Genomic DNA, 22115 nt, shown 5'->3' with positions numbered 1-22115 from the left:
GCATAACAGACTCCAGGGGTGGTCCTCCACACTGACGTTATGTTCGGAGACAAGGAGCGTCACCCTTACTCATTCTTAAGAAAGATGATGGGATGTAAAATCCGTTCAGAAGCGTGTCTCATTCTGCATATTTTTGAGAGCTCCCTGAAATGGAGCCATTTACATTCAAATTTGCTCCCACTATCTGCGTTCTTCAGGGTAATTATTCTGTTTTCCAAATGTTCCTTCCTACACATCCTTGGGAGCACTTTATGTTTGCACTTCTCTCCCTCACATCAGCTCACTTGGAACTATCCAGTGGAAGCCGCTGTGCCCCCCACCCTCAGAGCACGATCAAGTCCACACAAGAAGCCTCCCACATGCACTCTGCACGGCGTCATTGTGCTCCCTAAAAGTCCTCGCCTGTGTTGAAGTATCTCTGTCATTGCTGTGCGTGCCTCTCAATGGCTCAGCCCCCACACTAACCTTGCAGCGTTTCAAAGGGAGACCAAAGGGAGGCTGAGCGAACACGGACATGCGTAGGTGCCCGCCCAACAAAGGGGGGAGGCTGAGAGGGCCGAGGCAACCAATGGCCGCTTTGTTCACAGCGAGGGAAGGTTCACCGCCGCTTTTTACCTGAAGTTAAATCGTCTTCAATGACGTACGTTTTCTTAAAGTCGTTATAGGTTACACGGTTCAGTAGTTTTCTCTCTCGTTGGCAGGTATTTTCTGCTGCAGCATGTCTTGAAAATATCTCATGGTGACAAAGATGTTGTTAAACAAGTGTTAGCTGAGTGTTAAAATCACAACTGGAGAGTGCAGCGATATCATGCTTTCACAGTATGTTGGGTAGCAGCAGCTGGCAAACATGAAGTGATTGTTAATACCGCCTCATGCTAGCAGGATTTCTTTTGTTCGCCAAATTCAGTGTCAGAGCAAAAGAGTGATTAAATCAGGCGGGCGGCGTATGATAGCAGTGAAAGTTATCAAGATTGTTAAGAAGTTATTTCACTTCCTAAATAGAGGGTTATCAGTGGAATCACAAAGTCACTTTTCCGGGGCGATGGTTTATCTCAGTCGTTGGAGCAGGCGGCCCAAATACAGAGGCAAAGTCCTCGCAGCATCCACCGCTGGTTCGACCCATCCCCACTCTCTCCTCCCCATATTTCCTCTTCACTCTTCTATCAAATACAGGCAAAGGCTTCCAGGACTTATAAGGATATGGGCGTCAGTGTACAGTCACTTTTTTGCGTACCTGAGTAGTGAACACACTTCGTCTCTTGATCTTCTTCGTCTTCCGGTGAGGCTGGTCGTGACTTTAAGCGTGTTCGGGGATTTCACCGCCGAGTCTCCTCCTGCTTCCCCTCCAGCCGGTGTTTGAATTCAAATTTACATAATCATATTTCCTCCGGTTGTTTGATGATCTGTATTCTCCCTGAGTGATTTCTGTTGTACAAATAATGTAATGTCAGTGTTGGTATGGTCGGGAAGATGGGACTTTGGTGGGTTTATTTCACCTTAGACTGCTGACAATCCTAAATAAAGTGTATTTTCTTCCATACATAAATATACCTGGTCATGATGAAGCTCTATAACTGCATGTTTGATGTCCTTGATAACTAAAATAACTTCTGATGGGTCATTACTCTCTTTGAAAGCACTGCGTTTGATGTACAGATCAAACATGCGCTGTCCGTGGTGCTGATTTGAGGTTGTTGCATGCTATTAGCCTAAGTAGTGATATTAGCTGTCTGCTTTTTGATGGTACACAGGACTGTAAAGCTGGAGAAAATGGCTGTGTAGTTTGGGAAGGGTCAAAGAAAACCACTAAGGTGCAAAATGATATGCTGTACCTGACGCAGGTAGAAAAATAAACCCTGTAAGATCTGTAAGTTCTTCCTTCCTGGTCCGCCATATTTACTTTAAACGCAAGTTAGTCTAACAAAGTTCAGCCTACATATTAGGGCTGGGTTTCGAATTTGAATCGATTCTCATTTGAATGAAACCAGTATCGATTCATAAATCCGGAGATCGATCTTTAAAAATATGTAAAAACGTGTCTGATCACTCACGTTTCTGAGCGTTCCTGAACGCGGCATGACTCAGCGCATCCCCCCGAAACACGGCAGTGAGGGAGACATGCCCGGACTTGTTTACTACACTCACTACGGAGACATCAGTGATCGCCGACGGACTATTTTTATCGTGTGTGCGTCCATGAATATTTAAGTTAGTTCTGCACTGATGTTTATATTACTCTCTGTTAGCGTCGACTATGGCCGCGAGTGTGTTTTTAGCACGTTGTTACACAGTATGCCTTTCCCTGTAAGTCTCATGTGGCTTTGTTCTTCGCGCTGTGAGATCTCGTGGGCAAATCTCACGCAAGTTGAAGCCCAGTTCGTGAAATCAAATTGTTAATATTGTGTTGACTGCTGTGTGTTTGTCATGTTAAATAACTTATTTGGGGTCATTTCGTATTGTAAGCATTAAACATTTTGATAATGCACAAGGTTAGAGGTGCAGTGATATTGTAACTGAAATACCCTTAACAAAAATCGATATTGAATCGAATCAAATTGGATCAGAAATCAAATCGAATCAGGGCCCTGTGAATCAGAATCGATACCCAGCCCTACTAAATATTAAGACTAAACTTAAACCAAAAGCTAGTGGTGGTCTAACTACATTTGTAACATTCTTAAAATGCAACTTTGACCACTTTTTCTTTAAATGGATTGGATCTGATGGCTGTGTTGTTCATTAGTCCACATTTGTAGCAATAACTGAGACATACTGATAAAGAAAGCCTCCTCTTCTCCCATGAAGCGGTTTGAAATACATGCAAGTACTCCCCAACAAACATCCTTGATATATGTAACGGCCGATCAGTTTTATACACGGGACTGTTTATAAGAGCTCCCTGACTGATGCTGCTGCTGGCACCGATCAGAACAGTAGCAGAGAAGATAACGTTGTTTTTATCGAGAGGCTGGAAAGTTGCCAGACTGAATCCCGAGATCAGCTGGGAAATCTCTGAGAGTACAGAGACTGAGAATGATCTTTCCTCCCACAAACGAATACAGTCAGGGAGAAGTAAACAATATGATACACAACTATCAAAGAGAAGCTGCACGATGGCTGCCGGTGCATCGTGGTTGTTTGGAAATTGTAGTGAAGGGAATAATCTGTGCAGAATCATTGAGTGGAATGAAACGGCCAAAGAAAGTCCTGATGCATTTAAACTGAATCCGAGAGGCACAAATATTGAGCAGACACTTCATATCTCTGCTGTGATTCAGGCTAAATTGCCTCCCTGCTTATTGAAACCCAATTTTATATATTCAAAGAAACATAAATTGGATTTCAGCTCCCTGAAGCTTTCTTCTTCTCCATGTTTTTTAAAGCTTATATTAGGGCGTATTGCACCACATTTCTTCTTCTCTGCTTTTGAGGTTTATTGGAGTTCATTCTGAGGGTCACATTTAGATTTTTCAATTACACACAAACCTTTTAAAGTCTCTGTGTCAGCACCGGCGCACTGCCCTTTATGAAACAACACTGTAACTGGGGAATATAGGAGTTTAATGGGCACTGAACTGTGGCAAAGGAGGAGAATTAGACCATCAACCTTCACTGTGTGCTGCTGGATAAACTCTACAACTACAGCAGCCATTTACCTCCCTGATTGCTATGGTGACAGAGCCAAATTACAACCTGCACAGGACGTGTGGACAATAAATAGTTCCTGTCTGCAGCAGGCACAGAGCTGCAGCAGTTATGTGTCATGATACTAAGACAGTGAAGTGAGCTTTGCAGTGGTTAACGGCATCGTTGTGAGTCTTATAAAAACACTTAAATCTGTTTTATGTTCTTAATGTTTGTCAGCCTCCAGATTCACCACGTTCTGTTTAACACATGAATAAGCAAAGATGAAACTACTTTATATAGGTTTGTCCTGATTACAGTTTGCTTTATTCTATTGCTCACAGAGCCGGAACACACACGTCTATTTATTAAGATTCAATAGGTTTATAGTTTTCTTTAAAGGCACAGTGAATTGCATTACAGACTTCAAGTCAAAGTAATGTGGAGTATAAGATGCAATTAATGTTAAAAATAGACTACACGATGCAAAAGGCAGTTAATACAGACATGGGATGATGACATATCATATATTGTCAGGTCTGTCCTCAAGAGGAGAAGAAAACGTTTAGAATGCTCGTTTGTTGAACGGGGGTCGGATCGATCTGATGCATTCGAGGAAGTCGGGGAATCTGAGCGGCTGAAACAGCGTCAAGGGAATTCACCTCAAGTTAAAGTTTAGATCTAGAACAGATTGTTAGCTGTTAGCATGCAGATGTCTGTTTATAGAGATTAATAAGAAGCTAAATCGTCGTCAGATGACGCTGATGGGAGCCGGGATGGCGTTACGGCGCCTGCTTTTGCTCTCCTCACGGACTGTTTTTGTTGCGTACACCGCAGCCTGCTGATACGTGACTGGTCAATATACTCAGACTACAAGCGTAGTTCAAACGGAAACCAGAACACTTGCCTTAATATGACAGTGACTGACACCTCTTTGGTTTTTGGATTCCAGGCAAAACTACAACGTTTCGTAGACAAACAATAATCTTCTAATAGTCTTTCAGAAAGCACTTGCAGCCCCATTTGTTCAGAGTTGTTTATATTTGTTCTGGAAGCAACATAATTTCCTGTTCAATGTATGGAGTCTATAATAACACGTTATTACACAGCACTGCACATGTACAGACACATGCGTGTATCCACACACACTCACAGAGCATGGGTTAACAGAAGCGATACATTGTTTCCTTCTTCCCCTCACACAATACACCTGAATGCAGAGTAAATACACCTGTTGTGTACAGAGAGCGTGCTGCGATAAGAGTCTCTGCACGTTATTTACTGTACTTTGAGCTGACTTGTAAAAGCGCAACATTTCAATTAAGCCAGCAGCAGCGCTTTGATTTACTGCCGGAGCCGTGAGAGTAATAAATAATCATTTTATCTGGGCTCTGTGATGCTAATCTGAGCTGTAAGCAGTGAGTGAGGAGCTTTGTTCTCAATTCAGCGTTCTGGCCAATTCATGGCGGACCCCAGCTGATGTTTACCCAGCAGCTGCTCGCACGCTCTGTGCCGGCCCAGTCATCTGACGAGGCGAACGTGCAGCTTCTGACACGCATCTGTCACAGCCGCAACAAAAGAGACAAAATCTAACCCACTCTGTTTCCTCTCTCTCGCTCCTCTTGTCCAGCATCTGCCGGGCTTCCCAGCATCGCCACCATGAGTGAGAGTCGAAGGGAAGCGCTGGCGGCGGCTCCGTTGCCCACCACCGCCTCCTCCTCCACCGCTGGCGCCAACACCACCAACATGGCCGGCCCGGACGGCGGCGAGGAGGACGAGGCCTTCTCCAAGCTGAAGGACAAGTTCATGAACGAGCTGAGCAGGATCCCATGTGAGTATTTCGACTTTCTCCGACAGTGTTAGAGCGAAGGCAACTATTTTGACCTTCCTTTAAACATTTTCACACAAAAATGCCAAAAATTCACAGGTTTCTGTCGTTCAATTTGTTATATATACTGGAGTCTTTTATCAGTGAGGTGTAAATCTCTGGGCTTTGGACGAGAGCTGCAGCTAACGCCTCATTTCATTGTTGATTATTACGACTCCTGATTCATTGATGAAGTGATTTGTCTACAGAGTGCTAAAAACATCAACGCGTCAGAGAAGACATTTAATTTTTTTTAAATTTTAAGAACTTGTTAATCCGTGGGTTGAAAGGAGGAAGAAATGATTGTTGTGACGGCATTTCACCAAAGGAAAGTGGTGGGTCAAACCTGGTCTATGCAAAGACGTAATTTATTTTTCATACAAAAATCAGAAATACGGCTCTTCATGGGCTGAGTGACTTTAACAAGAAGGTTCAGAGACATCGTCTTTAGAGATCACCCACAGGAGAAGAAAACAGAAGACTGAGCATGCTCAGTTCTGTCTACGAAGGCAGAACGACCCCTGGATGTCGTTGATTATTACATGACTTGATTTCGGTGGCCGACAGGGGTGAGTGCAGGACTTAAACGCAGCTCTCATGAGATCGAATCAACTCCAACTGTGTTTACAATAAACTTTCTTGATGCTCACTGGGAACTATTTAAACTGGGATTTAAACATCTTGTAGTCCAAACAATTAATTTAATTAATAGAAATAAAGAATTTATAGAACAATGGATCATTAGAACACTGGAGCACGTATGATCCATGATTGTGCTCCTGACCTACGTGACTAACGTGTTGGTTTTATTGAGATGATTCAGTCAAGTTCAGAGGTTGGAGATGACAATAAAACAGCATGTGGGGAACAGTGAGAATTCTTTAACAACAAACCTGTAACATTTATAACATCTGAACTATAAGAGAAAGATCAGAAAACGCCCCGGCATGCACGTGTTTCCTCTTTCGTTAATGTGGTTTTTCAGTATCTTTGCACCAACGTGTGATGTGTCTGTAATTACGCTCCCTCTGACTCAAAGTGGATCCATCAGAGATCGCACCATTCAGTGCTTTCAGCGCGATTCCCGTGTAAGCGTGACTCACCGACAGTTCTCGTGAGTGAGCTTCCGGTTCTGACACACAAGGATAAAAGCTCCAGCGTGAGCCGCGACCTCTGACAGAGTCCTCACGTGAATCAGGTGAACTGGTTTTTTCCACTTCCTCTTTCATTTTGTGTCTTTGAGTAAAAAAAGACAGACTGGTGTTTTGGTGCTCGGGCTCAGATGGAATTGTCTTTCTGAATTATCTCCTGACAGAAGTAATCACATCTGAAGTGGAGAATAAACATCTGGCAACAATAATTCGAGTGTTTGACATGATAAATTGCTAAATTATGCGTGACTGACTTTATTATTTGCTGTTAGATTTTCAGTTTTTCTGTCTCACTCAGTCAAAACTGTCTCTTCATTTCCACATGATGCTCTCCCTCCGAACCTTCGAAACAAATAACATCCAAATGTTACTGCCTCCAAAAGTTTATGACAGTATCGTTATCACTGTGTCATCTTTGACGCCTCTTGCCTTCAGCAGAAGCTACAGGTAGATGTATCTACAATTCCTGCAACAGGAAATGACTCGTGTGGAATGACATCACTATTCATATGTTTTAGAAGTCTTTGGTGTGACTTGTGGCTGCATGGTGGTGCAGTGGTTAGCGCTGTCGCCTCACAGCTAGAAGGTTCCAGGTTGAAACCCCGGCTCGGTTGTAGTGGGCCTTTCGGTGTGGAGTTTTCGGGTTCCCTCCGGGTACTCCGGCTTCCTCCCACAGTCCAAAGACATGCTCGTTAGGTTCATTGGTGACTCTAAAATTGCCCGTAGGTGTGTGTGCGTAAAGGTCTGTCTGTGAGTCAGCCCTGTGATTGACTGCCGATCGGTGCACCCCGCCTCTTGCCCAATGAACAGGATAAGTGGTGGCATTGATAATGGATGGATTGTATGACTTGTGGGAAAGTCATACTACCAATTGCTTCCAAATCTAAATGTTACTTTCTGGAGAATTTAGCCGTTTAAGGACAATGCGATTATCATCGTGCCATCCATGATAGCTGGCTGACTGGAGATCCGCGTGGCTTTGCACTCAGAAGTATTTCTCACCAGGGGAAGTGGCTCTTTTGGAAGATGAGCGCCCGATCGTTCAGCAAAGACACAAAGAAACATTCCCCAAAAGTTCTTGGACTGACTCATACCTGCGAGCCTCCTTTTTATCGTTTCTCCCAAACTTCACTCCCTGCCCAAATACCTTTATTCCACTTCAGCCCAATTTGCAGCAGTGATGCACCTCTAAACTATGTTGCCATTCGCCAACAAACACTAGAAGAAGAAAGCAAAAAAGAATCAAAGAAAAACGGAAGAGCTCTCTCTCTGAAGGGAGCCATGAGATCCGTCTCCCTCCAAAGAACCATAATTCCCATCACACCATCGACACACATCTACTGTCTAGAGATTCCTATCGCAGGGAGTAAGAGGAGGTTTCCAGGCTGCATATTTACCAAAATAAAAGACCTGCTTTATATTCAGATAACTCCCGGTTCCCACTGCTCAGCTTCAGCTTCCATGCCGGGTTGAATGAGATATTTTCATTGATGGAAAAAGGGAATGCGTTCTGATTTTGAAAGCAGGCATTGGCGCAGAAGGTGAACGAATATGATGAACAATGTTCAGTGTTATGATTCCAGTATGAGGCTGCCGACGTTGGCGTCCCCTTTGGCTGAACATCGACTGTCTGTCACTGGAATGTTTTGCTACTCTTACCTCATTTAGCCCGAGTCGACAGCTTCTTCACATCAGTTTTAGAAGCAGAAGAGTCGATGTGTTATTGCTTCTAACTCTTTGACGCTGCTATCTGGAGAAGAACTAAATTAGAGCTTCTTTTGTTTACCATAGGCAGAAAAGTTCTCTTCTTATAAACGCAGGCCTGTCAGTAAATACAGGATTTTTAAATTACTGTTTTCTCACCCAATCCCCTCAATCAGAAGCGGTGAGTTCGCTCTGCGGTGCTGCCAAGCTGGTGATGAATGCCCCAAGACTTGTTTACTCCACGAAATATCGATACCGTCTGGAGAACGTCAGGTAGCAGATTTAACAAGGGAATATGCGCGAGGAGAAGCCGAAGCGCTCAGCGGTGCCTCTGCTGCTCCGCTGCAGAAGAAGTTTTCTTCTGGGCTTATAACCCAGTTTAAGCTCTGCTGGCTCTGAGGCCGGTCGCACGGGGCTGTCAGTGGCCTGACTAGTTGCTGCGTTGCTGTCCGTCAGGATCTGCAGGACACATCTCTGAGCGGGGGGATATTTTCCCCGGCTCCATCTGTCTGCTGAAGGCTCAAGCGTGCAGAGAGCCGCAGACTTTATGTCAATCTTTCTGAATCTACTGTGCTCGCTTTTTTTTTAGTTAGGAGGAAAAATAGTTTGGATGCATATTTTATTCAGTCATTTGGTTCATTCATAAAGATTTGTTTAATGTGCTCTAGGGCTGCAGCCAACTATAATTAATCACTCTGTTGATAATTTTCCAATTAAAATGTTAATTGTTAATCTATAAAATGTCAAAAAATGGTCAGCAATGTCCATAACGAGTTCCCGGAGCTTTAGGTTATGTCTTCAAATTGCTTGTTTTGTTCGAAATTCAATTACACAAATGTATTTCCAATAAAAGTTGCAAATTACCTCAAATATACTCAACAAAACAAGCAGGTAAAAAAGGGGAAGAATGCACCTCTACATGCTGAAGATGGAGTTCAGAGGCATACAGAAATTAAGTGTACAATGATTCCTTCTGCGACAAATGTGAAGCCTTAAAATCAATTTCTGAATGACGGAGCCTTTCACGTCCACACACACACACGCTGAGGTCCGACTGTGTAATCGCACTAAACCATATTGTGACTTCTCATTGAGCAGCGAGGTTGCCTCCAAGGAAACCAGCGTATTGAATTTCCCAGTTCCTTTTCTAAACACCCGAGGCTTCGCTTCCCGATAACAATTAACCTCTGAACACGGAGGCTGTTTGATCCATGACTGCCGGCTCCAGCGGCCATTACTCCAAATAACACAGACAAGCGATTGACATTTCAGGGAAATAAATAATTTTTTAGTCTGTTTTATCGGGATTTATGCTCTCAGGCGGCCAAATGGACCCTCGAACGTTTGAAACAGCTGCAAAGAGATCGATTCTTAAAGAGGGGGTATTATGCTGTTTCCCATTAAAGACATACTGTATATATAATTTCACAATGTTGGATGTCCAGACTAAACGTGGGTGAAGTTTCAAATTTCAAAACGCCAGGTTTTAGACAGACTTCTCTAGACTCTTCCCTTTGTGATGTCACAAAGTGGAGGAACTCTATATTTGGGCATCTGCCTGAGACACAGCAGAACTTCCTGCCCCTGGCACAGTTCAAGGAAACGCCCACCCAGCAGCTCAGTCTGCTTTGGAAATTGTTTTCACTCCACCTCTCTGCTCGAAGGCTCTGCTCGCCTAGTTGACCAATCAGAAGAAAGCGGGCTTGTAGGGGCGGGGTCTCTTAAAGAGACAGAGCTGACTGAGTGGTTTCAGACAGAGGCTGTATGAGGGCCTGCACAGAGCACCAGTGTGAGAAACATGAGGAGTTTTTGAAACAGTAAATTATGCTAAGTGACTTCACAGGTATCACAGAGTGAAATATGAAGCTTGACATCAGCATAATACCCCCCCTTTAACTTTTTAAGGCTTAAAATCTTCTGTTTCTCAGAAACAACAAAAAAACTTTGAAACTTTGCTTCAAATTAAAATCACTTTTGTTGCTTAGTGTTTTTTCTTCTCTAACTGAAGTCTCGTATTTCCAAATTTAATCTAAGAACTCATGAAAGTTGCATTGTAAGCAGGCGCAGTCCTCTTTGAAAATCAAACTCTTTGGGGACTTTGTGACGGACCCACAGTGTCTTTCACTTTTCTGCTGACAGATGAAAGTGTCATACATCTGATGGGTGCAGCTAAAAGTGCAAACACAACAAGACTTCGTGGTGTAACTTCACACCAAACTAAAGGAAAACTACAAAAAAAGGATCTGTCAGCTTTTAAAACTTGTTTGACTTTGAGGCCGCTCACAGCCGACAGACAGCAGAGTTTATTAAAGGGGATTACGGTGGAGGCTCAGCAGAGCCATTCATCTCTGCCTGCCTGCTGCTCTGGCGACAAGCCTTGTTGTAAACTCTCTGCCCTCGCTTTACGAAAGTCTCCTGCCTGCCATGAGACGCCATCAGGGGCTCGTCCAAACCAGAGCCAGATCAGATCCGAGCAGAAGTCAGGCAACAGATGGGATATAGATCTTCTCCTCTCTGGATGTTTGAAATGTTTTGGTTTTATTTGAGGGTCAAATACATGTTAGCAGTCTCTGTTTGTCATCAATCTCCACCTGCAAACACTCAGAAAACACCAAATATGAGCAGCAGACCCGACAGTATTTTGTCATACAGGGCTTATTAGGCTTTAAAAACCAACATCCATCCCTTCTGAGAGCTGAAGACGTACCCCTTTTTAAGCTAGCCTCTGTTCCACCAGCCAACACGGTTTCATTGTTGGTTTTTATCGGCAAATGGAAAGTGTGAAAGTGTGCACCCTGTCATTTTACCTTGCAAAGAACATTTTGATAGCAGGAAACTACAGCCCACTTAAAGTTTTGATAAGACTCGTGAGTTTTTCAGAGCTAAGAAAATGATTGTTTTCGTCCTTTTTACAACAACAAGCTGCCTCACTTATGTTTCACAGTACAGCGGTAGCTGCCACTTTGTCTCTAAAACCTCCACGGACCTGTTTCAGCTGTGTTTGGATTTTCAAAAAGAAAACCTGAAGAGTCGACAGCCATCATCATGCTAATCATGATGCTCACAAAGACAATGCTACATGCTGATTTTAGCAGGTGATATTTACCATTTTCACCATGTTAGTTTATGTTAAAGAGGGGTTTACAATATCATCATATAGAGTTACAATGTTGGATGTTCACACTAAACGTGGGTGAAGTTTCAAATCTGTAGGTAAAAGTATGTTGGAGTAATCTGCAGGCCGCTGTGAACGCCAGGTTTCACACAGTTTTTTCTACACGCTGCACTTTGTGACGTCACAAAGTGCAGCCTCTGCAGGCTTCGGAGAGCTGGCCAATCAGAAGAAAGTGTAGGTGCGGGGTTTCTTAAAGGGACAGAGCTGTTGGAGTGGTTTCAGACAGAGGCTGTATGAGGGCCTGCACAGAGCACCAGTCTGAGAAACAGGGGGTATTATGCTGTTTTACATTTAAAGACATACTGTACATATAATTTTACAATGTTGGATGTCCAGACTAAACGTGGGTGAAGTTTCAAATTTCAAAACACCAGGTTTCAGACAGACTTCTCTAGAATCTATACTTTGTGATGTCACAAAGTGGAGGAAGTCTATATTTGGGCATCTGCCTGAGACACAGTAGAACTTCCTGCCCCTGGCACAGTTCAAGGAAACGCCCACCCAGCAGCTCAGTCTGCCTCGGAAATTGTTTTCACTCCACCTCTCTGCTCGAAGGCTCTGCTCGCCTAGTTGACCAATCAGAAAAAAGCGGGCTTGTAGGGGCGGAGTCTCTTAAAGGGACAGAGCTGACTGAGTGGTTTCAGGCAGAGGCTGTATGAGGGCCTGCACAGAGCACCAGTGTGAGAAACATGAGGAGTTTTTTAAACTGTAAATTATGCTAAGCTACTCCACAGGTATCACAGAGTGAAACATGAAGCTTGAAATTAGCATAATACCCCCCCTTTAAGTGCTAATGCAGTTCTTGGTTTTACAGGTGTTTGGTCTACGAACCCATGACGGTTAGAAGTTTGATCTTCGGGTCTTTATTCACTTCCGTCTTTGAATGAATCATTCCATATATTCAGTTGACATACACCCTAAATCTGGAGGTAAATACACTTATGTCCACTGCTCTATTCCCACCAAATGTTCCTGCTTTCCTTTCCTTTGTGCCTCCTAAATGACAATCTGCTCTCTAATCTCACGTCATTATCCCATCTGTTCTTGTAAGTCCATCAAATTATTTCTTTATGTAGTGTCACTTCATCTCAGCTCATAAGATTTCCTGCATGTGCGTGGTCTGAACGCTCGAAACGCCTCTTCTAAATCAATCTTTGTTTGATATGAAAGCAGCAGCCTGCACGTCGGGTCTCTGAGCACAGCTTCCTGTTCCACTGTAGGCTGTCAGAGCCGTATGACGCTCTTTGCTGCAGTCATACTGTTTGCTTAAATAGGCCCCAGCAGGGAAAGGGCGCGGACAGAGTGTTGCTCTCGTAAGCATAACAAGATATAATGTCAAGGTTAATTGACCAACAGGGTCGTGTCACATTAGATTAGCGAGGGCTGCTGGAAGTGGATATAACGCAGATGCAATATTAAGCACACACACACTGCCATGTATAATACACCAAAGTCTGTCTTGTTCATAAAACCTGCCTTTGTGATGCAGAGTGCTTTGTTTTATCAGCGATGTAGAGGAGGATGAACGCAGGAGAAATCCTTTTAAATACAGAATTGAGTCAGAACAGGGACGTAGAAGGGGACTGGCTTTTATCTTTATGACATAAATTTGAAGTATTCATCGAGTAAGAGGCAGAAACAATGTGAATCACATAAAAAGCTTTGGGCTACATAAGGGAAATGCTTTTCTTGGAAAGATATATCTGCTTATATGGACTTCCTCTAAATGTTGCATTTCATTTATTCCCAGCAAAAATAGTCCTGACATGAATTTGACCCTGAAAATGTCGTTTCCCAAATCAGTCCTGCGTCATTAAATATACTATTAATGGATAAGTGGGCTACACCAATCAGCCGTAACATTATGACCGCTGACAGGGGAAGTGAATGACATTGATTATCTCCTTACAGTGGCACCTGTCAGTGGGTGGGATATGTTAGGCAGCAAGTGAACGTTGGTTAACGTGTTGGAAGCAGGAAAAATGGGCGAAAGGAAGTGAGCGACTTTGACAAGGGCCAAACTGTGATGGCTATGATCTATGAAAAGTGGTCCAAGGAAGGAGAAGTGGTGAATCAGGACGGGTTCGTTGATGCACGTTGGGAGCAAAGGCTGGCCCGTGTGGTCCGATCCAACAGAGGAGCTGCTGCAGCTCAGCTTTGGTCTTGTCTGCGTAGCTTTGGCTGTTGGTTTAACTGGTTTTGCTAACATAGTAGTCACCAACAAGTTTTAGATAATAATAGTTAAGCCAGGTGATCTAATCTAAACCATTTTAATTTAAATGTAACCAAAACTTTTGGTGATAGATCCTCCGTGCAAGAGAAAAGTGTAAATAACTAATTTAAGTATTGCAGAAACAAAGAAACACCAGTTGGCCAAATCTCTAAAAGAAGATCTAAGTTTTACTAAAAGTGAATTCTACTTTAAGTTCTCAAACATTTAAAAAAGCGTATATTGGACGATTGGAGTGTTGTATTTATTTCCCCCTGAGTTACTAATGGTCCCTGGTACAGAACACAGCTGGGATGACTCATAGACCAACATGTAGGCTTCTTTGTATACTTGTTCTTTCACTGTATATCTATAGAGGTATGAAAGAATAACTCCAATATGTCTAAAGGACACAAAATGTCAGCCTTTCTGCTTTCTGCAGAGGTTGCTGCACTTTGACCTCCTCTCACAGCTCAGCTCTGACACCGGATCAGCTCCTCACAACACTGTTTCCTGTTCTGACGGCCGAATATATACATGCCATTCAAAACTCATTGAGGGGAAGTCATATTTCTACTATTCTTAAATAACCAAGATTGAATGCCCGTATATGGTGTTTCCTCCAAATACAACCATTTAACAGTTTACTACAGCTTTTAAAGGCCTTGAAAGAAATACCTCTGACTGAATTACATTTTCTCGGCACAAACATTTCCGAGCATACAAACAGAACTTTTTTTGTGTGTGTTATCAGAAATACGCTAACCTCCACAACCGGCCTCTAAAAGGATCTTGGAATTGGCAGGAGGGGGAAGTTTATTTATATAATCCTACAAAGTATTTTCAGATATTTTCTGTCGTGCTTGAGATTTCTTCTAAGAGTCCAATGAGAATCTAAAAAGAGTTTCATTACTCGTGGAATTCAGGAAGAAACTTCCTTTCAAACAAGGTCTTTGATGAAAAGTGCATTTCATTTACAAAAAGCCAAAATAAGACTCCAAAGAGCTCGACAGCACTGCAGAACTGTAAAAAGTCAAACAGTAGAATTAGTGTTAAAGGAAGAAGAGCATACAGTAAATTCAATCACAGTGTCTGAAGTACTCTGAAGCTTTCTCATTGTTTAGTGCCCTGCCTTTCCACCCGGCCGTACCTTTTCGATAACAGCGCTGAGATGTGATGTGAGCCTGGAAGAACAGCAAACATGGATTCCATCATGGGCGACCCACCCATTAGAGAAACTCCATTTCCCATGCCATGTCGCTCGGCTGCACAGGAGATAAGTGGCGGGAGTTGAAGTGGAGTGGCAAGCCGGCAATACTCGCTCTCCCTTTCACGTCCCCACTCTATTTCTCTCTCTCTCTCTCTCTCTGGAGAAACGACATTCACACAATGTAGTTAATTAGGGGATGCTTTTATTGCTTTCTGGGACTCAGGTTCCTTTAATTAAAGAACACAGAAGTGCCTTTCGCTGGAAGACGTGCGCCTGATGAATAAGATAAGAGCTGTGTTCATGGATTGATTTCCACTGTAACTGTCTGAACGGCATTCCAGCAGGCGTTGTGACGTAATCACTCTGGGTTATGAGCGAGAGATTTTATGGTGTATTTAATTTGATTTCTGCTAATCAGAGCTTCCATTTGGGGTAAAAAACATATGTCAACCTTTAGAGTTCCTTTAGAGAGGTGTCTGTGCTTTGCCAGCTTGAAAACGTGTCACATGTCAGACCGTTTTATGTGCGATGTTAATGTTCCTTTATTGACCGGTATAAACATTCATTAAGAACAACATTTGGGTTGCCAGGTTGGGGATAAATCCCAATCACAGTTTGTCTTCTGACATTCTGTAAAATTACTGCACAAGATAACGACCAAGTTATTAATATGTCAAGGCATTTATATAGGTAAGGAAACATGTATTACTGCATTAATTACCAAAGGATAAAACACCACCGTTGACTCACAATGTATGTGCTTCTTTCTACTGTAATAAACCTTTTGTTTAGTCGTAATAATAATGGTTTTAGGTTGTTCAAATGTACACTTAAACGTGATTTAATTTGGTCCAGAGCGACTGTGCCTCTTTTTCTGAAGGTCAAAAGAACCTCAGATTTTTAAGAACCTGGCAACCTACAACCTGTCCCTTTTATGAGTTTTAAACGATCTATAATCCATCCATCCGGTCGCGGGGGAGCTGGGGTCGATCCCAGCTGTCATTGGCCGAGAGCTGATCGCCAGTCAGTCACAGGGCTGAGACAGACAACCTTTCATGCTCACACTACAGGCAATTTTAGAGTCACCAATGAACCTAACGGGCATGTGTCTGGACTGAGGGAGGAAGCCGGGGTACCCGGAGAGAACCCACGCATGCACGGGGAGAACATGCAAACTCCAAGTTAGTCACAAGTTGGCAGGGCCTTTTCAAACCTTTATTTATGGTGTCTAATTTAAAGTGGCACCACAAATGTGTCTGCAAAATACAAATGTCCATCAGCGTTTCAGCCTCTCTCTTTAACTGTCTAAGGTCTCAACACCACAAACACGACATGACCCACAGTTTATCCTCTCTATAGTTTTAAATGTTTAAAGGAAACTCGGCTCGCTCTCAGTGTCTCATAGTAAACAAGTCCCATCCAGTGTCACCTCCATTACCACCCCGCTCCGAGCGAAGGCCAAAGCTGTGGATGCTAAAGTTATTTTAGAACATCACTCACTGTTTTTCCTCCGAGGAGAGTGCTTATTGATTTTGTCAACAGAGCATCGATTTTTTTCCTCCCCTCTCTCTCTCCTCTCGGTCCTCAGCAAAGAAACCGCAGCTGAACGCTGGTTGGCAAAAAACCCCAAAGTGATGGACTGTAATACACTTTTCTGTTTTGATGGGTCTTTTTGGAGTTTTTCAGATAAAGTCTTCAAAGTTTGACCTGCTTTATGTTATTTTTCAGTTTGTGGGATTAATGGCTGCTATGGAGCTCATTCCTTTTTCTCGCCTCTCAGAGAGATAAAACCAAAAACATGCTCCTAAAATTGGCTCATTTGTCTGTTATTCCTCTCTATTAAAATGAGGGCTGTGCTGCCAGGTGTTTTCTGTCTGCTGAGGAGAATAAAGGAGCAGCGATTATGACTGCTGAAGTGAGAAGTCTGTTGCAAGGTCTCTCATTATTTTCAGCCCATCTGGACTTGATTTTGTCTCCCTCCGGTACTTAAAACAACCCACTTCTTCTTCTTCTTCTATCTTTGTGTGTGTGTGTGTGTGTGCGCTGTACCTGGGGACAGGGGAGCACTCGCTGACTGTAGCTGAGACATGTGTCACTGTGTTTGCAGACGGCTGTTAGGGCTGTCACTGTGTTGTTGAGCCGAGCGTCCGCGGGTGACAGAGTTGACAACCGGTTGTCCAATTTCTCACGTCAGGTCCGTGAAGTCCAGTAACGACATATGGTGGAGGGAAAAAGTCAAATGCAGCTCACATCGATCTCCCTTTTCTGATTCATCATCCTCTGAATAGTTTGAACCATGAAAACAAACCAAAGTATCTTCAGATGTTTCAGATACCCCCGAGACGGGCACAAGCTATGTTCTGCCGCTGCAATAAACTACAGACGTGAGCCGTCCGACTGAGATGTTATTAAGTGTGAAGGTTGATTGCTAAACTGAGATTTTGGGTTCAAACTTTTCTAAGCAGAAAACTTAAATCATAGATTACAGAATTTGTCTTTCCCACCTTCCCGCGGGCCGCTGAATGCACCACCCACAGTTTTGAACAGCCTGCAGCAAAAACACACCAAACTAAAGTGACATTGTTGTGAACCTTTTTGGTTTCCTGACCTTTTTTTTTTACACACTCCCAGAGGTAGAAAAACTTCCTCTAAAACTTGGGGACGTCGCTTGCCTTTGAGAGATTCTTCAGTCGTTGTGTGAAGGTTGTAGCAAAAGTGTTTGCCTGAGCACTCGGTTCTCCACGCACAAAAACAATATGGCTTAGCTGGGGGGCATGAATGAAATGTTTCGACAAGGACAGGGTTACTGGGAAATTGATGGCTGACTTTGGGGTTACTGACAGGTTATACAACATTTTAAATTACAGGGAGCCTCCTGCTTTTGTTCTATAACTTTTGGTTTGAACTCTAAATGTTCCAGGTCAATTTAAAATGTGAGATTCGGCTTCTTTGTACCTAGAAAAGTTCTGCCCCTGAGAGAGGTTTTTGTCCCAAACTAAAGGGTAAAATTCTGAGCCTTAAATCTCAGCACAAAAGGCTGATGTAATACTCCGTTTTTAAGCTAAAATAGGAGCTGAGAGCATGTTAACAACGTGTGTCAAACCTTGTGAACCCGTTTTGTTTTACTGCATCATCGGCTTGTCACGGTCGCACCACTCTTAATGCCTCTCAAGCACACCCTGCGAAATTACCCCCACTCTCTCAGTCACGGCGAGTTCTCTGCTGCCGGTGATTGCCGTGAAAGTGTCAGCTGTCTGAAAATCTTTTGTTTAAATGGCAAGTGGAAAATGCCAACATCTGTTACTTCCACTAAATTGGCTGAAGCTGCGCGGCCGCGTCTTGTCCTTCTAGTCGGGAGCGATCGTTAGGAGTCTGCCACTTCCTGATGGACCCAGGAGCTGGCCCAGGTGCTGATCTGGCGTGCCAGCTCTGCAGACAAACACATTTTCCGACATTTATCTCACCTGTCAGTCGCTTTAATCACTATTTGAAACTTTGGCTCAAATGCTGCTTTGGCGTAGCTCGCTGAGCAAACTCTCTCCTGTCTCTGCTCCCACAGTGCCATCATGGGCCATTGTCTCTATCGCCTTCGTGGCGATCATCCTGGTGTTAGCGTGCTGCTTCTGCATCTGCAAAAAATGGATATTCAAGAAGAAAAACAAAAAGAAGGGCAAAGACAAGGGCAAAAACGCCATCAACATGAAGGACGTGAAGGACGGGGGCAAAACCGAGGTAAAGACTTTGAACTACTGTCTCTTTAAACTCACACACATCGCTTCTAACGTGCTAATTTAACAACACATTCACAGCCAGAAAATGTTTATGCTGGAATTTGTGTGCATGAAGTTACCCTAAAACTTTATGAAGCAATAAGTTGATGATAATGTTTTTTGTTGCTCATTTAGACATACATTTCTCTTTATAATTTTAACGCTTCGTATAATGTATGGCGACAGGTTTGATTGATCATATTTGCAGTAACGAATTAAGTTTCACCGACAGTGTGAAAGTAATTTTACTGCAAATATGGCCGTCAAAAATGTCCCTCTTTATGCACTGGCTGCTACTCTACTGTATGTATTCTATTCTGTATGAATTATGTTTTAATTGCCATACATACAGTATTACTTCCTATTATATGTCGCTACTTAATTACAAAAGAATCCAGTCTAATTACAGGAGAGTTAATGGAAGTCATTTAAATGGCTTCAGATTGAAGAGAGAGTATTTCAATCTCTTTTTTTCTCCTACTTTTCGTTCCTGTGAGTGTTTCTTTTTGTCATATGAGGACCCGCTCACTCGTTGAAGAGAGTGAGTAACGTTTGCCGTGTAATGAAGTGGTATCCACCCAGAGAAATGACATCACCAAACCATAAACTAACGCGAGGAAATTGTAATTAAGTCTACCTTTCAGCGGCGCAGAATAGGGAACAGGGAAACGCTGACACGTTAAATGGAGTTTGCAACACTAATTGCACCGGCGGAGCGTCATTATGCTGCCGTCCAACGTGCAAAGTGTGTTTTAATTTGCTGCAACACCCTCTGCTAGCAGAATCGCAGACAGAAACCACTGACAATGTTTTCATAATACATTTGTCTTAATCGTTGTAGAAGAAATTAAGAGAACAGTGTTAGCTTAAACAACCAGCAAGGTCAAGAAAATAGCTGCAGCACAGCTCCATATATCACTTAGAGGAGATTTCCCTTTAATTTCCAACATCCCGGCCGCCTTCGTCGCATCTAATTTTCATTATTAAAAAGCCATTAATCAAAATCAAAGACCTCACCCTGATATCTAATCTCCAGTATCGGTGAATCTGCCACTTCCGAGGCGAGCGGTCATTTCTCCTGGTGTGCCCAGACTCTGGTGTGTTAACTCCTGTGTGTGGTTGTTTTAATTTGTGTTTCTTCCTTCTATGTCCTCCTTATCTGTGTTGTGTCTGATGACTGTTCGGGATGGTCACTGGCGGTAGGTTCCTAATTGCTGTTGGATCTTCTTAAGCCTGCTGCTCTGATGTTTTTTTTGTAGCCTCTTGAGAACAACTTACTCCCATAGAACCAAATATATGTAACTATGCACACAGTACATGTATATCTACTCTATATATGTGCGTACTACCTGCATATGCACATATATATGTATGAAAGAAACACTGGGTGCGCATTGACAAGGTTGAACCATGCTGATTTTTGTGCCGAGCTAAAGTCTCCTGCCTTTTGATTCTTCAATTTGCATTTCAAACGAGTGGCGGCGAGCGAAATGTGGAATGATTGAGAGGCTCTACAAGTAAATGTTCTTTTGAAACTGGTGATGAAAAGGAAGCTTTTGACGTACAGTAGCGATTTGCATTCGCAGCTGTCAAACTAAAGTGAAATAGATCTCTCCTTCCCTTCAGCACAGATGCATAAAAGTTGGATTAACCTTTTTAAAATTCTATAAAATACACGTTTCGAGGGATTTTATTTCCTCGATCATTTGACTGCCAATTTTCTCCCTCTTTTATGCGTCGAACTAAATCTAAAGACCACTCCATTCGCTCCCAAAAGACAGAGACTCAGCGGAAAACGTAAAAAGCAATCAGTGTTGTTCAGCCTTTTGCTTTCACATGAGCAACTTGACAAACTAATAGGAGCAGGCCCCCCCGATGTACATTACAACCCCCTGTTACCAACACCTACCCACCCACCGCTGGCATGATGCTTCTAGCTACCATCGGCGTAGGGGATAACACAACAGCTTTAGGGGGTTATGATGCAATGTGACTTGTAATGTCTGAGGGCGTAAACAGACGTGGGAATGTGGGAATCACACGAGAGCACCGGATTGAACAGAGAATGCTCTGCATGCCTAACGAAAAGAGACATCTTGGAAGGCAACTTTTGCAGAATGAATGACCTTGAGAGCTAGTCTTTGCCTCTTCAAACGCATGTTGGTCTTATAAGAAACTCCACCCCCACCCCTCCCTGCCCTCCCCCCTACCAATGCCACCACCTGCTACCCTTACCTCAGTGCCAGGCTAGCGAAAAGGGCAACTTCACTTCTCACTCTGCCAATTCAGACACTTCCCAGTTGATATGTGTTTTTGCCAGAGACTTGATCTGCCTGAAATAACATCAAGGGAATTGTCTTACTGTGATCTGTTCCGGAAACATCTCTCTCTCTCCTTCTTTCTGTCCTCTCTCTAAGTCTTTACTTCCTCTAATGCCTGCCCATTGCTCTCATCTCTGGCGCCATCATTTGATCTTTCCTCCCTTTTAGACAGAATCACCCAGAGATTGATAGAAAAGCATCATCAGGGGACCAGGCCCGGGGCTTTAGTGCATCACAGAGCATGTCCTGGTGTTAACTGCTATGGTGTTTTAGTGCTTGCTTCCCCCCTCGTTTTCCCCCCTTTATACACCATAAAACAAGTGGCAGCTTTTACAGGAGTAGGTCCGCTGGCAGGACCTAGGCGGGGGAACGGCTGGCTGGGTGCTAGCGCCAGCGACAAACAGGCGACACTGACTCTTGGTGGGTGTCTCCTTCAGGCCTTGAAGGATGAGGAGGATGCCGAGACAGGGCTGACTGAAACGGAGAAAGAGGCCGAGCCCAAGGAGGACCAGAAACTGGGCAAATTACAATACTCCCTGGATTACAATTTCACAGAGAATACGGTAAGGGTCTGTTCTCCGAATCTCCGTGTGTGTGTCGTTGTAGCGAAAGGTCCTCCTTCGTAAGTATGGTCACACCCAACCTCTGAGGTGGTCCAACTTTTCATCCCTCCAGAGATTAAACAGGACCCACCCAAGGTTTTGCACAACATCTTCCTTTGGTTGCATTACCGCTGCTGTAAACACAGTGTGGTCACTGAAGCTCGAGGCGAATCTCACAGGCATATCATGGCGGTTGAGTTTGTGCATTTGCCACTGAGCCTTGTAAGAGATGCAGAACACTACTGGGATTTATTTAGCCTCTGATTTGTTTTTCTTTCTTTCTACTTGATTGAAAACAGCCCCTGCAGATACCCATCTGCTTTATTCTTTCCAGACACTGAGTTTTAAAAAAGCAGAATGAGGATGCACATCAACTTCCTGGCGCCAGATGTTGTGTGACAGATAATAGATGCGGTGCGTGAACACAGCGCTGTCCCTCACAGGGCTAGCTAACTCCCTATTAAAACAGAACTGACAAGTAA

The 22115-nt window shown here is 43.4% G+C and overlaps 1 protein-coding gene across 4 annotated transcripts in view; it reads left to right on the top strand.

The window, feature by feature from the left end:
• Nucleotides 1–22115, top strand: part of syt1a (synaptotagmin Ia) — a 178489-nt gene that overhangs the window by 122967 nt on the left and 33407 nt on the right. For 3 of the 4 annotated variants that reach the window (XM_069670820.1, XM_069670818.1, XM_069670819.1), the window contains 3 exons: nt 5255–5455; nt 18500–18672; nt 21469–21594. In XM_069670820.1, coding sequence (XP_069526921.1) covers nt 5284–5455; nt 18500–18672; nt 21469–21594 — 471 coding nt within the window. In that variant the 5' untranslated portion in view covers nt 5255–5283. The remainder of the gene's footprint in view (nt 1–5254; nt 5456–18499; nt 18673–21468; nt 21595–22115) is intronic. The other variant, XM_069670821.1, reaches the window with a different exon arrangement.

Source organism: Semicossyphus pulcher, unplaced genomic scaffold (assembly GCF_022749685.1).
Source record: "Semicossyphus pulcher isolate SPU_LCO1_2020_fin unplaced genomic scaffold, fSemPul1.0.p SCAF_20, whole genome shotgun sequence".
NCBI lineage: Eukaryota > Metazoa > Chordata > Actinopteri > Labriformes > Labridae > Semicossyphus > Semicossyphus pulcher.
The sequence above is the reverse complement of the archived record's forward strand: the minus strand, read 5'-3'. Positions and strand labels throughout refer to the sequence as shown.